The 15000-nt window shown below is 42.7% G+C and overlaps 1 protein-coding gene across 6 annotated transcripts in view; it reads right to left on the reverse strand.

Moving 5' to 3' along the window:
• The window catches only part of tenm3 (teneurin transmembrane protein 3), a 663973-nt gene that overhangs the window by 168778 nt on the left and 480195 nt on the right, over positions 1-15000 (reverse strand). For all 6 annotated transcript variants that reach the window (XM_084080238.1, XM_084080236.1, XM_084080237.1 and 3 more), the window contains one exon: positions 10960-11160. In XM_084080238.1, coding sequence (XP_083936364.1) covers positions 10960-11160 — 201 coding nt within the window. The remainder of the gene's footprint in view (positions 1-10959; positions 11161-15000) is intronic.

The following is a 15000-nucleotide window of genomic DNA, read 5'->3' on the forward strand; positions in this document are numbered from 1 at the left end:
GAGATCCCTCAGTGTTCTTTCCACACACTCGACGTTAAAGCGGTCAACACTGAAAATCTCGTCCCAGATGATTAAGTTGCTGTCTTTAATGAGCTTGGCCAGATTGGACTCTGCGTTGATGGCACAGACAGAGTCTTGGAAAATGGGGATTGGGATCTTAAATCGTGAATGAGCGGTCCTACCACCCTCTGCCCATTTGTGAGAGTTCATCATCAATTGCAAGCAGTAGCTGATTTTGTATGAATGTTGTGTCTACTGCGTCTGTGGGGCACCTTTGTGCAGTGGCCTCCGCATGGAGAAAGTCTTCACTGAGCTCTGCAAAGAATCTGTCATACAGATGTTTGGGCTCTGATGGGTGACAGTAGTGGAGGATGATGGCAAAGGTTTCGCGGACTTTCCTTGGAGATGCGTAGCGTGACACCTCATGCATGGCGGTAATCCATTCTAGATCGTCCTGAAGCAAGCCCATGGCTAGAGCTGTGTCTTTGAAAGTGTCATAGTGGTTGCCATCATGTACCTTAAGGTCCTCATAGGTCTGTGGTCCTCTGATATGTGCTAGGAGCAGTTTCAAGTAGAATCTTTCTCCTTGGAGCACGGATACATTGGACATTCTTCCTATTGTACGTGGAATTTCCCTGTCCTTGGGTGCGTGGACTCTTTTATTCCACATGTGGGCCTTCCATGTGTAGTGTTCGGGAATCTGCATGTATAGATATTGCCTTGCTTCAGGGTCCTGGCTGTTTAGTTCGAAGAAGGCAAGCAATGTAGTGGGTTTGGCTGCTGCTATGGCCTCCTGTGCATGGCCTTCTCTGAAGACTATGCTCTGCTGGCCGTCTGTGTGGATGGCGAGATTGGTGACAGCAGGGAGTCTGTCCTGGATCTTGTACTCCATAGTCCTCCAGTGTGCATCATGAGCATCAATGGTTCTGGCATTGATGAATTTGGAGATCTCATCCCTGTCTTCAATGTCGAGGGTGCCAACATCAGCTCCCTTATGTACGTATTTGTACAGGTACTTGATGGTCTGGAAGGAGCCTACAAATTCAACGTTGATGTGGCATTTGTATTTGAGAAGGACCCAGGGGTTGTAAGGAACGACCCACCTGCTGTCAAACAGAAAGCCTTTCTTGTTGAAGGTGTGGCCGTCAATGGGCCGCCTGTACTCCGGGTAGCCATGACCATGATGAGGCAGTCGAGTGGTGGCACAGCAGTTTTTGGGGAATTTCTTAGAACAGAGGCCATTGACCATGCAGGGGCTGTTGGGGTAGCCTGGACCACAGGGTCCATGGAGCATGGATTGACACACCAGCTGATGCAACTCTGGCTCCTTGTCCAGGTCAGGTATGTCTGCTCTAATGATGTGATCAATGTCATCTACAGTCAAAATCTCGTGTAGGAGTAGCAGTATGTGGGCATGTTTCAGTCCTCTCATCTGTCCCTCAACAGTGTGTATTCTAGCCTTCATTTTGCCAAAAACTCCCAGCTTCATGTCGCGGAGGAGCTCATCCAGACTCCGTTTGAAGACTTTATTGACAATGTCTGGTCTGTCAGTGGGCTGCTGGTGTTCAAAAATGTTATTGAGGACACCTTCACTCCGTGAGTTTGCCGTAATGGTAATGAAGAGGTCAAACTTTTTGTATTATGGTGATGTCAGATAGTGTCAGACATCTCCATATATGGAGCTGCCTATATCAGTTATGCCCAAATATGGGACCGTGATGGCTGTGCCCCTGTCATTATGGTGATGTCAGATAGTGTCAGACATCTCCATATATGGAGCTGCCTATATCAGTTATGCCCAAATATGTGGGTTCTCTGATGTCAGACCAAAATAAGCACCCGGAAGTGAATTTCGCGCTGGGGAAGAGATTTGCATAGTATTGGGGCATAATGCGTTTCATATTTATTGTACATCATGGAAGTAGAGTAACGGTATGGGAAGCAGCCGGTTCAGAGGCAGAATATTGAGGAATTTTGGGGTAAAATGTGGAGTTAGTTGGGCCATGTGTGTGCGTGGAGACCGCGCACACACACATGTGTAGCCCCATGAGTTTGGCCGTCAATTATAGGTGCAAGATTCAAATCATCAAAAAGTAGCAGATCTACAAGCTCTCGAGCTTGTAAATCTGCTACTTTTGATGCTTTTGTCTGACGCTGTAGTATGATCGAGTAGGGCTTTAATTTATGAACACACACAGAGAAGTTAGCATTTGGAGATAAGATGTTTCTGCATGAATGCAATGACACATACAGTATATAGCTTGCTGCTTAGCAGAGATGGACTTATTTTATTTTTCTTAATGTAAAGCAGATGACAGCTTCCTGTCTCGGCTTTGGGAAGGTGTAGTTACAGTCTCTCTCTCTCTCTCTCTCTCTCTCTCTCTCTCTCTCTCTCTCTCTCTCTCTCTCTCTCTCTCTCTCTCTCTCTCTCTCTCTCTCTCTCTCTCTCTCTCTCTCTCTCTCTCTCTCTCTCTCTATATATATATATAGCATCATTCGAAGATTTTGGAATAGTTATCTGGCTACCCGAGACTAACCCCGACAGCAATAAACTTTTTTGAATTTACTTTTTTTAATCGCATGATTTTTTAGTAACCCATTTTTCCAATTGCCTAACCTTGTAATCCTGGGCGCTACTCTCCCTCTGCCAGCCTGGAGAGAGAGAGCACCGAACCGAGCTCATGCTTCCTTCAAAGCACGCGGAGTGAACAGGCCGCTTCTTGTCCCCTGACAGAGGGGGGAGTTTCCCCGGTAGGACGTAGCGCGTGGAAGGAACACGTTAATTCCAACCATGTTCCTTTCCCCTTCATCAGGCACCCCCGGCTGACCAGGGGGAGGCAGTATAGAGACCAGGATTACTGCATGTTTTTTTTTGTGAGGGTACCTACCCTAGTGGGACACGGGGAGAACATGCAAACTCCATACAGAAAGGCCCTTTCACCAATCCTATCTTACAATTGGGAGTCGCGCGCATGCGTGGCGCTGTTCGCCGTGTGTTCGCTTTCGGTTTGCTTTCGCTTTCGGTTTGCGTCTCGAAACAAACACTGCTGTTGGGTTTGCGTGTCAAAACGTCGACAGCCTAACTACACGAGGTCCTCGCGCCCGTGTCTGTCTAGTTAAAACCGTGCCTGTGCCTATGCCTGTCTGCAACGGATCAGCCACAGGCAGTGTTGCCAGATTCTGTGAGAGAAACAAGCAGCCAGGTCTAGGAAAACCAGCCCAAAAGAAGCGACTATGGGCCAAATGAGCACTTTAACATATACATCAGCTTCACAACGCGTCGCTATCGCGACGCGTTGTGAGCTTGTAGATCGGCTATTTTCAAATAAAATATTGCGGGGAAATTATAATAAGCAGACCTGGCAACCCAGGCCACAGGGTTGCCAGGTTTACAGGTATATCGCGCGACTAACACACAAACACAATTCGTTTGGCTACTAGAGCCCCGTGCGCGGCGAGGGGAGGGGAGGGGAGGGGCCGCGGGGACCTCTGGTGAGTTACATTAGCTCTGCCTGTCTCTGTCTCACGGTGGGGGTCATGTCACGTCGTGGCCCGCATGGTGTGTGACACCTGTAGGTCATGTGTGGTAACTGCGGCCATGCTGTGAGGAGGAGGCCACCATGCAGTGAGTCAACCTCCTCCCAGGCAGCGCTACTCTACTCTGCTCCTTTGTCTCTGCAGTGACACCGCGGGGTCACACACCGGGTGACAGTAATCATAATAAAACAAGATAACAGCATGCTGCCGTCTCCCTGTGCAGTCGAGTCTGTGTGTGTGTGTGTGTGTGTCTGGGCCATAGGGCACCGGATGTCGGACTCTATTAGTGGAGACCAATTGGAAAGGAGCGGGAAAAAATGTATGTGTGCACGCACGCACGCACGCACGCACGCACGCACGCACGCACGCACACACACACACACACACACACACACACACACACACACACACACACACACACACACACACACACACACACACACACACACACACACACACACACACACACACACACACACACACACACACTGTACACACAAACCTTGCATGTCCAAGTATCAATACCACCATGTTTACTTGAGTAAAAGTACAAAGGTGGTGGCATCAACATTTACTTAAAGTACCAAAAGTAAAAGTACTCATTAGTAGTATGTAGAAATGCCCCATCTGAAGTTTTCAAAATGTGTTAAAATCTTTTGAAAATAGCAGATCTACAAGCTCACAACGTCTTGTGAGCTTGTAGCCAGAGACTACAGCTTTTCGCCATGCTAAAGTTTGTTAGCCCCTGGGCTACAGTATGGCTGGAGTCCGAAATTTCCCAATAACAGTTCCTCCAAGTCCTCTTATTTCCAGTCTGGAGCCATGATGTGGAAATCCATATTTGGGCATAGTAAATCTGGAACGACATGCATACAGACGTTCTAGACAGCTGACCTCTAGGGTGTCGTGCAGTAAAAAAAGAAGAAAAAAACCCCAGACAAAGACTGTAAAAGTGTGTGTTAAAGTGTGTGTTAAAGTGTGTGTTAAAGCACACAGCTGACTATGAATGCACATGAATTCAACTGGCCTGCTTCTAGCTTAGCTCATTCACGACATAGACACCTCTGTGATTTTACATTGTTAAATGGACTGCATTTCTACAGCGTCGTTTTACAGCGTGTGTTTCACATTTACCCATTCATTCACACATGGCAAAGGAAACCAAGCAAGGCAAGGCATCTGAGTTAGGGATTAAAGGGATAGTTCACCCCCAAAATGACTTTTTTTTTCCTATCGATTAGTCACCCCATGGAGATATTTTTTTGTTTTTGTCACATTCCTAAGCCAATAATTTGATGACCGGCAGCGGTTCCGGTAGGAGACAGCAGACCTACCGGAACCGCTGCCTATACTGGTCCGCTGGTCATCAAATTTTTGGCTTCAAGAATGCGACAAAAACTAGAAAATATCCATGAATTCAAGTCTCCTTGTCCAATCAATAGTAAAAAAGGATTTTTTTGGGGGTGAACTATCCCTTTAAGTGTCTTTCTCAAGGATACTAAGACACAGCCATGGGAGGACCTGGGGTTCGAACCTTTATGGCTGTGCTACCTCCTGAGCCACTGCATCGCGACGCACGGTGAGCTTGTAGATCTGCTTATTTTCAAATGGCCAAAATGTATATAGGGCTGAAGTGGTTAATGTATGCTTTGTAATAATAATAATAATCCAAATCTACAAAGTAACTAGAAACTAAAGTTTTCATATAACTGTAGTGGAGTAAAAGTACAAATATTTGCCTCTGAGATGTAATGGAGTAGAAGTAAAATAATTGAACATTGGACATACTTCAGCAAAGTAAAAGTACCTCAACATTGTACTTAAGTACAGTACTTGAGCAAATGCACTTAGTTACTTTACAGGGACGTGCACATATAGACTCTAGGTGGTGCTAGAGCACCTGCCCTTTGCCCTCTTGACCAGAAGTGCCCTTTTCCTTCAGTTTACAGCAGGGGTCTTCAACAGGGGGTCCGGGACCCCTAGGGGGTCCTCAGAGTTACTACAGGGGGTCCGCCAAATCTTTATGTGATATATATATATATATATATATTTTTTTTTTTTATTTTTTTTTTATTTTTACCATAACCACTCGAAACCTAGCATCCCTTTTCTGAGGAGAACTTTAGCCAAAAATAGCAGATCTACAAGCCCACAACGCCTCGCGCTGCGAGGCATTGTGGGCTTGTAGATCGGCTATTTTTGGCAACGAGGTATAGGTGTAGAGGGAAAAAAGAGCAGACCACGTCAACAAAAAAAGTATAATTTACTTCAGCACCTGCCCCTCAAAATGTCTGTGCACGCCACTGCTTTACACCACTAACTAAACACTACTACAATAGTGTACTTTCTGCTGTTCCATTGCACGCATGTCTCAAACGTCTCCAAGAGTCTGTCTGCATTATATATCCAGCTTTATGTCCCTTTGCATTTAATAAGGAAGTATTGGAGTAGGCGCCCGCTAGCTTAACTGGATTGTGTTGCATCATAAACCTTAATTCCAGTGATTTCATAGGCCTGGAACTGGACTTTCATAGAGTCTCCCACAACATTATAATGTGTGGTGTTTTATGAAATAATAACTCCATGCTCTAATAGACTGTTACAGGGGTGACGTCGTTATTTTTTTTTTTTTTGTCGGCCAATATGGATGTTTCCCCATCGCCATGTGTTTCTCCCAGTGGTGGGAAAAGTACTCAAATGTTTAGCTTAACCCATTGAGACCTGAAGCCGATTCTACATGTCTCCTAAATCTCAACAGTTTTCTGAAAAATGTATGTTTCTATATCAGTGATGCTCAATCTTTTTCATGTCAAAGACACCCAAAATTATAGGTATTTGGCCGCAGACCCCCATCAAAATATGTTGTTCCAGGGACCCCCAGAAGCAAAGATTTGAGTTAAAAATGTTCGCTTTAAAAATATATATATTCAAAGATTTGCACACATTTTCACGATTTTTCAAAAATAGCAGATCTACAAGCTCAAAGCGCGGCACTCGGTGCCGCGCTTTGAGCTTGTATATCTGCTATTTTTGAATAGCCCAAAGTGTAAAATAATGCTTTTCAGCTCAAATCTAAAAATGACACAGTTCCAGGTCTTAATGGGTTATGTAAAAGTATCAATACTGCAATGTAGAAGTACTCTGTTAAAGGTACAAGTCTGGTGTTCAAAATGTACTTGAATAAAAGTGCACAAGTATTGGTATCAAAATGTACTTAAAGTACCCAAAAGTAAAAGTACTAAAATGGCAGATCTACAAACTCACAACGCGTCTCATCGCGACACGTTGTGAGCTTGTAGATCTGCTATTTTCAAATAGCCTGGGTAGAAAATAGGACCAAAGTGGTTCATGTATGTCTTATAATGTAATCATTTACATCTGCAAAGTCAGCATTGTGAGCTTGTAGATCGGCCATTTTCAAATGGCCGAAATGTATATAGGGCTGAAGTGGTTATGTATCAAAATCTACTAAGTAACTAGACACTAAAGTTTTCAAATAATTGTATTTGAGTAAAAGTACAATATTTGCCTCTAAGAATTGCCTCTAAGGAAAATTGGAAATACTCAAGTAAAGTGCAAATACCTCAAAATTTTATTTAAGTACTGTACAGTACTTGAGTACACATACTTAGTTACTTTCCACCACTGGTTACTTTCTCCCACCGCAGACTTTCACAATGGAAGTTTCTGAGTTGGGTTTTGGATCGATTAAACACAAATAAGCTCTGTAGTAAACAAAGGCTTATGATATCAGCACGTTTTGTTCAGATAAGATTATCTCCAAAAATCGAAATAAAACATACTGAGATAGCTTCATAATTCACGGTTGACATGTTAATGGGGTGTAAACTGTGTCAAATAAGAGAACGTGAAAGCCTCTTAATCCTATATTATCCACAGGCCTTATTGTCTGCATAAATTGAACTCGGTATGGTGGAGAAACATTGAAAATCCGGTGAGGAAACCTCACTGCAATCTCACGTCTGGGTTTGTGAAGGGCAATATGAAGGGCTTTCAACTGCAAACCTATTCATAATATTCTGTGATACGCACTGCACATCACAACATATAAAAGACAGGACAGTTAGAGTATGTTCACTCCATCCGACAAAGAAAAAAGAAAATAAAGTGAAAAGAGTAAAAGGTGACCGAATAGTGCACAAGGCACTGGTTAACACATTAAACGCCAAGAACGTAGTCCTACGGTCCATTAAATCCAACTGTTAAGCGCCGAGACCGTAGCCCTACGGTCCGGGTGCTTTTTCCTTTTTTTTCCCAATTTTCTACATGGACCATTTTCAGTGTAACACCACCGGAACGGAACTATTTGCGATCCGGTTTTGCCGTTCCTGTCGGCCTCCATTCTAAAGCGCACACAAAAACTCCATTTTCTCTCTTGTAGTTTTTTCTCCTCGGTCATCACTACTGTTTAACATAAACCGTTCTAACTACAACATGGCTGCCCCGTTTGACACGTGGTCTGCACTGGGAGACACAGGGACATGTGCACGATGTTTACAAACAGTGCATCGCGCATTCTTAAGGATTTTAACGGGGTCTATGGCGACGTGAAAAAAACTAAAAACAACAATAAAACCTTGGCACTGGTGAGTACATTATGAGATTAACCTCTGGCGGTGGATGTGTTAAAAGGCATCGGTCAGTGAGCTGTTTTTAACGAAGCGGAGCACTTTCAAACATTGAGAATAGTTTAACTTTTGGGACAAATATGCATGATGACGTAAAGACCGCTTTTTTATCAGCCGACCAATTATGATCAACTTGAATATAACTATGGAAATCAGCCTACAAAAAAATATTGATAACGTTTTTTTTAAAGCTGTCAATTGTATGGTCCATTTCTCATGAAACTGAGAAAACAGCCGGCACAAAATAAACGCCATTTTCACATAGTTTACCTTTACCTTTCCACGGACAGAATAGTGTTGATTTTGACAGCAAATTATGATTCAGTTTTAGTCATAGTCTCGATGGCGTCGTAATGCCTGATTTTACACTTAGCTGCATGCCGAAAATAGCCGAGCTTGTAGATCGGCTATTTTATTTTGTTTTAGTTCTACTGGATCTCTTCTCCACTAGTCCCTCACTAACATTTTAGTCTAGTTTTTATTTGTTGACGAAAACAAAATTGTCAATATATTTAGTCTTAGTTTTAGTCATCAGAGCTTAGTTTCTCATTTTCGTAGTCAAAAATGGTATTCAGAGATTTTTCTTCATAGTTTTAGTCGACGAAATCAGGTCTTATCCTCAGCGTACAACGTGTCCGTTGACTCCGTTGGCTGGCCTGTTTTCACCAGTTTCATGATATTATTGAGTCGGAGCACCTTGAGACTTTTTGTTTAATCTGGAGTGTTGCTGCATGGCGTTCTGCTCTGCAGTGCTGATCACGGTCTATTTAGCACCTAAAATGTATTGATCGTTTAAACACAAAAGCTGTTGCAGATGGAACATAAGAGAGTATCTGTGTGTTCTCCGCCCTCCCTGTCAGCTCTCTCTCTCTCTCCTGGCAGGACGTCATGCTCAGGACATCCTTATAATAGTGCACGTGTAAACAAAACCGTTAGCCCAAGACTGAGCTCCTGGACGAGGTCGTGATGATCGAGCCCCCCCTGACGGAGGAGGAGTAGGGGGTGCTGATGGGGTGGAACATCATGTCACGTTTTTCTTTTTCAGCAGAAACAACTACAGTCAGGTGTCTTGAACAGGGGGTCCGGGGTCCCTAGGGGTCCTCAGAGTTACTACACTTCACTCCTCTACCTCCTTTCAATGGTCTCTGAAGCCAATTAAGTACCGCCTTTACCCCAACCACAGCATTTTGTACAACATAGGACACGGCAAGAGAAACTCCATAGCTTGTGATGCTGTAAATAAATGATAACCCGCCACCTTTTGATGACAATAACATTACCCATAAGAAATGGAGCGGAATAGTTGCATTTAGTGCCTCCCTGTGAGCACATTTATTTTCAACTGTGGCCATAATAACATGTCAGCAAGTCCAAGTTTGTGTTGTCAATATGTTCAAAATGAAACAGCGTAACTATTGGGTAGTATTCAAAGTTGTGCTAGTCATGTTTTGTTTTTTTATTAATTTGGTTTAACACTTTACTTTAGAAATCGCCCAAAGTCTGTCAAAGTTGTATCATTAAACTTAAAGGTAGGGTAAGTGATTTGCAATTATTCAAATAATAGCAAAATGGGTCTATATTCTGATAGTACTCATTGCTATAGAGTGTTTGTTCAGTAACAGGAGTCTCCTTGTCTCTACAGCTCTTTATAAAACAGAAAATGCATTTTCGTTTCAGTTTCAGTTTCATTTCCAATTTTATCCATTCAGGATAGAGAACTCAATCAGGATATAGATTAAACAAGTGAAATTGGAAGTGATGACACTAAGAAATGAGCAGGCAAAATTGGATCTGGAACACTATAAAAATGAAGCTTAAAGATGGGTACTTTCTCCTGATTGGCTGAGATTTTGACACCTACCGAAAAATGTATTTCCTGTTTAGAGCTGGAGAGACGGGGAGACTCCTGTTACTGAACAAACACTCTATAGTAATGATTACTATCAGAATATAGTGTTTTAACCTTTTAACAAAATGCTTTTTGTTTTAACCCAAAAATATCACTTACCCTACCTTTAACGGTGAAATAAATGTTCCAATTTTCACTTTCGCTCACTGCAGTACCTCCACATACCCCTGGGGGTATATACCCTCATTTTGATAAACAACAACTATTCCACGATCTCCGAATGCTGTATAGAGTCTGGAACTACAACCTCCCTAAAGCCGGCAATGGAAGCTACCATCTGTTTGTCATTTCCATTCACAAACATATATTTTAAAATATTTTTTAGATTTTCCATTTCTGATAAGCGGTAAGCTATATACGCTTAGATAATTTAGATCTATATAAAGACAAATTTGCGCGACTGTAAACTGTTGCTCCAGACGGTATGACGGAGGCATTAGTACCATTATTCCAGGCAGTTTTTTTTTTCCTCTTCATAAAAAGCAGACCATGTGAACATACCCTTATGTTTGAGATATTTGATATTCCCAAAAATGTGGCTCTTATTTATGCTTTGCTTATCCCATTGAGACCTGGAACGCATCTGTGTCAATTCATATTTCTTTGGCTATTCAAAAATAGCAGATATACAAGCTCATAGCACGGCACCGAGTGCCGCGCTATGAGCTTGTAGATCTGCTATTTTTGAAAAATATTGAAAAAAATAAGTTTAGATTTTTTAACAAAAACTGTTAAAAAAAAGATTTTTTTTAAGAATCGCCTCAGGTCTTAATTGGTTAAGTGAAAGCGAACAAAGCATCAAACCTGGCATTGGTTTTCGGACAGACATTTTTTTTTCTTTTTTCGTGTGGTTGTCAGACTCACCCAGCGAGCAGTCGGGCCCGGTCCAGTTCTTGTCACAGGTGCAGGCGCCGCTCTCGGCGTTGTAGGTGCCGTGGCCCGAGCACTGGTCCGGACACATGGTCTTGGCGATCTCGCAGCTCGCTCCGCCCCAGCCGGGCTGACAGTGGCACTCGCCGTGGATGCACACGCCATGGGCCGAGCAACTGGGATCGATGCAGTCCACTGGAGGAGAGAGAGAGAGAGGGAGAGAGAGAGAGAGAGAGAGAGAGAGAGAGAGAGAGAGAGAGACAGAGAGAGAGAGAGAGAGAGAGAGAGAGAGAGAGAGAGAGAGAGAGAGAGGGAGAGAGGGACAGGAGGACACATTAACCACTTCATCAGTCCGATCGCCCTATTTTGGGCCTTGTCGTCGTAGCCGAACGTTTTCAAGAATGTCAGGATAAAATGAAAATCTAAACAAAAGTAAAACAAATAGATGAATACAAAAATAAATAAAATAAAAATATCAACATAAAAGCATACAATTACATGTTTTAGAATGTTGTTGGGAATTATAAAATAGTGCTTATGGCAGATGACAATGTGATAACTTCCCAAAATGTACAGTAATAACTGGCAATAGATCTTTAACTCTTGAGAGCATAAAAATCAATTTTTATTTTACGCTCTCAAGAGTTAAATTGTTGTTAAACATCTGCATTACTTAATTAAATATGTTTTGTTTTATTTTCTACGTTTGGCTTGTCGGCTCTCCTATGGTACCACATCGTGGAATTGTGGACAACATCGTATCGAACGATAACAAAATATTCTAAGTGTTGGGTCTGAGAGGTTAAATCTCATCAAACGGTGGTTCCGTGGCTCAAATGCTGAATAAATGTGTGGGTCGTGGGTGTGTGTGTGTGTGTGTGTGTGTGTGTGTGTGTGTGTGTGTGTGTGTGTGTGTGTGTGTGTGTGTGTGTGTGTGTGTGTGTGTGTGTGTGTGTGTGTGTGTGTGTGTGTGCGCGCGCGCTGTTGCTGAAAAAAATTACTTGTGTTCAGCATACCTATCCTGGGTAAATAAAGGTCAAAACCAAAACAATAATTAAGTATAGATGGATAGCTCTGACGGGGGACATTCAGTTGTCATGGCATTACTTTTCAGGATTCCAATAAAAAAAAAGCAAAAATATATCATGATTCCAATTAAAAAATGGCAAAAATAGCAGATCTGCAAGCTCAAAACGTGTTGCACTGTAGATCGGCTATTTTTGCTACTGTTGTGTGACATAGAATGGCAAAGTATGGCATTAATTACAGAAAAATGTTAAAATACGGCGATAAGAAGTGTGTCTGCCAGACAGTATATGCGATGTGGCCCTCTGGAGTGAGTGTGGAAACGTAGTGGCCCTCTCCATCATCAAAGTTGCATCACCCCTGCTGTATAGCTTACAGGCACCCCAGTGATTCCCAGGCTTTGAATATCGCACCTTCCTCCTTGTGGCTCTGCCTGCATGCTCTCTCTCTCTCAAACCCTTAACAACTGATCCAGGAGGCCGCTGCACGCCCATGGTCTTACATTTTCACACATTTCACCCCTCTCTGCGATCCCTTCACTGGCTTCTGGTGGCTATAAGCCCCGCCCGCGTCCAACTCCAAACACCGGTGAGGACCTTTAAAACAGTGGTTCTCAAACTTTTTCATGTCAAGGACCCCCAAATCGACACTTATTAGCCCGCGGACCCCCATTTCAAAGATATGCCAGGGACCCCCATAAGAGAAGACTTTTTACGGCTCTAGCAGTGATTCTCAACCATTTTAATTTCAAGGACCCCCAGTTTGACATGCATTAGGGCTACGGACCCCCATTTAATGGCATTTTTATCTCTGGGACCCCAATTCATATTGTAAAATCAATGTTTATTTAACTCTGAGAGTGTCCAAATGCAACCAAATGGACCCGTTAGGGTCCATTTGGTTCCATTTGTACACTCTCAGAGTTACAGACCCATAAGGGTCCATTTGGTTCTATTTGTACACTCTCAGAGTTACAGACCCATAAGGGTCATTTGGTGCCTAATCTATCATTTATCTGGGGGCCCCCTGGAACTCCCTCAAGGACCCCTGGGGGTCCCCGGACCCCACTTTGAGAAACAATGCTTTACAAGACAGTCAAGGACATGGAAACCCCCCTATACCTTCAGGACATGATCAACCCCCAAAACCTCTTCAAATAAAACCATTAGATCAGCTAACACAGACACGTCGTCTGGCCCGATCCCTTCCCCAAAAAACTCCCTGGCCAACGCTCCGAGCGACCCTTAACCGATTAAGACCTGGAACGCATCTGTGTCACTTTTTGATTTGAGCTAAAAAGCATTATTTTACACTTTGGGCTATTCAAAAATAGCAGATATACAAGCTCATAGCGCGGCACCGAGTGCCGCGCTATGAGCTTGTAGATCTGCTATTTTTTTTTAATCGAGAAAATGTGTGCAAATCTTTGAACATATATATTATTTTGAAGTGAATTTATAACTCAAATCTTTGCTTCTGGGGGGTCCCTGGAACAAAATATTTTGAGATGGGGGTCCGCGGCCAAATACATATCATTTTGGGGGTCCTTGAAATGAAAAGGTTTGAGAACCACACTGATATAGAAACATACGTTTTTCAGAAAACTGTTGGGATTTAGAAGACATTTGTAGAATCGGTTTCAGTTCTTAATGGGTTAAGAGGCTTGTCCAGGGTCGCTTTGTCTAGCACCTAGATCAGCACATTTATAACAGGACGGGCTGTCTCCTCCCTAAATGTAAAACACCCCCTCGCCAACGCCCCGAGCGACCCTAGACTCTTCTCCTCCTGGCTTCCAAGCTGTGGAATGATTACCCCCCCCCCCTCCTACACACACACACACACACACACACACACACACACACACACACACACACACACACACACACACACACACACACACACACACACACACACACACACACACACACACACACACACACACACACACACACACCCAGAGCTCAGTCCAGACTGCAGACTTTGCAGTCTGAAAACTCAAGTCTCCAGACTCTACTCCTAGAACTCGTCTTCCGTTGTAATCATTTCTTATTAAGCCTATTTTGATAGTTTGCAAGTTATCATAATGCAGATATGTTGGTTACTTATGCACACACACACACACACACACACACACACACACACACACACACACACACACACACACACACACACACACACACACACACAATGTTATTTAAATAGACAGTGTGTGTGCTTCACAACAAAAGGTTAATTATGTTATTTACCAGTGGTGGAAAAAGTGCTCACATTTTTTACTTGAGTTAAAGTATCAATGCCGCAATGTAGAAATACTCTGTTACAAGTAAAACGCCTGTGTCCAAAATGTTACTTGAGTAAAAGTACAAAAGTATTGGCATTGGCAAAATATAATTAAAGTACCAAAAGTAAAAGTACTAAACTGTTTGAAAATAGCAGATCTACAAGATCGGTTATTTTCAAATAGGGCTATGTATAAAATAGGGCTAAAGTGGTTAATATATGTTTTATAATATGATAATTTATATCTGCAAAGTAACTAGTAACTAACGTTTTCAAATAATTAAGTAACAATATTTTCCTCAGAGATGTAATTGAGAAGTAAAGGTGTTGACAATTGGCAATACTCCAGTACAGTAAAAATACCTAAACATTTTACTAGGTACAGTACTTGAGTAAATGTATTTAGTTACTTTACACCACTGTTATTTACTGTATATAGCATGCTGTTTATAACCTGACGCTACCAGATCCAAGAAGCTTGCTCCACACATTAGCTGTCTTGAGGAACCTGGTTACTCAATACCGCCCCATCTGGCAGGGTCAGGTTATGCTGTTTAGACACTCGGCTAAGATGCCAGGTTTGATGTTTATCTGGTATCCTAGTTGTTTGAAGCACTAATCTTTTATTTTATTGTATCATATTTTTTCACTGTATTATTTACCCTGTCCTTTGTTGACAACGGTTCATGACATTTACTCTGATCTTTGTGCTGTCACTCTGGATTAGAG

The sequence above is a fragment of the Gymnoscopelus microlampas genome, assembly GCF_963454915.1.
Source record: "Gymnoscopelus microlampas genome assembly, chromosome: 2".
In the NCBI taxonomy this organism is placed as follows: domain Eukaryota; kingdom Metazoa; phylum Chordata; class Actinopteri; order Myctophiformes; family Myctophidae; genus Gymnoscopelus; species Gymnoscopelus microlampas.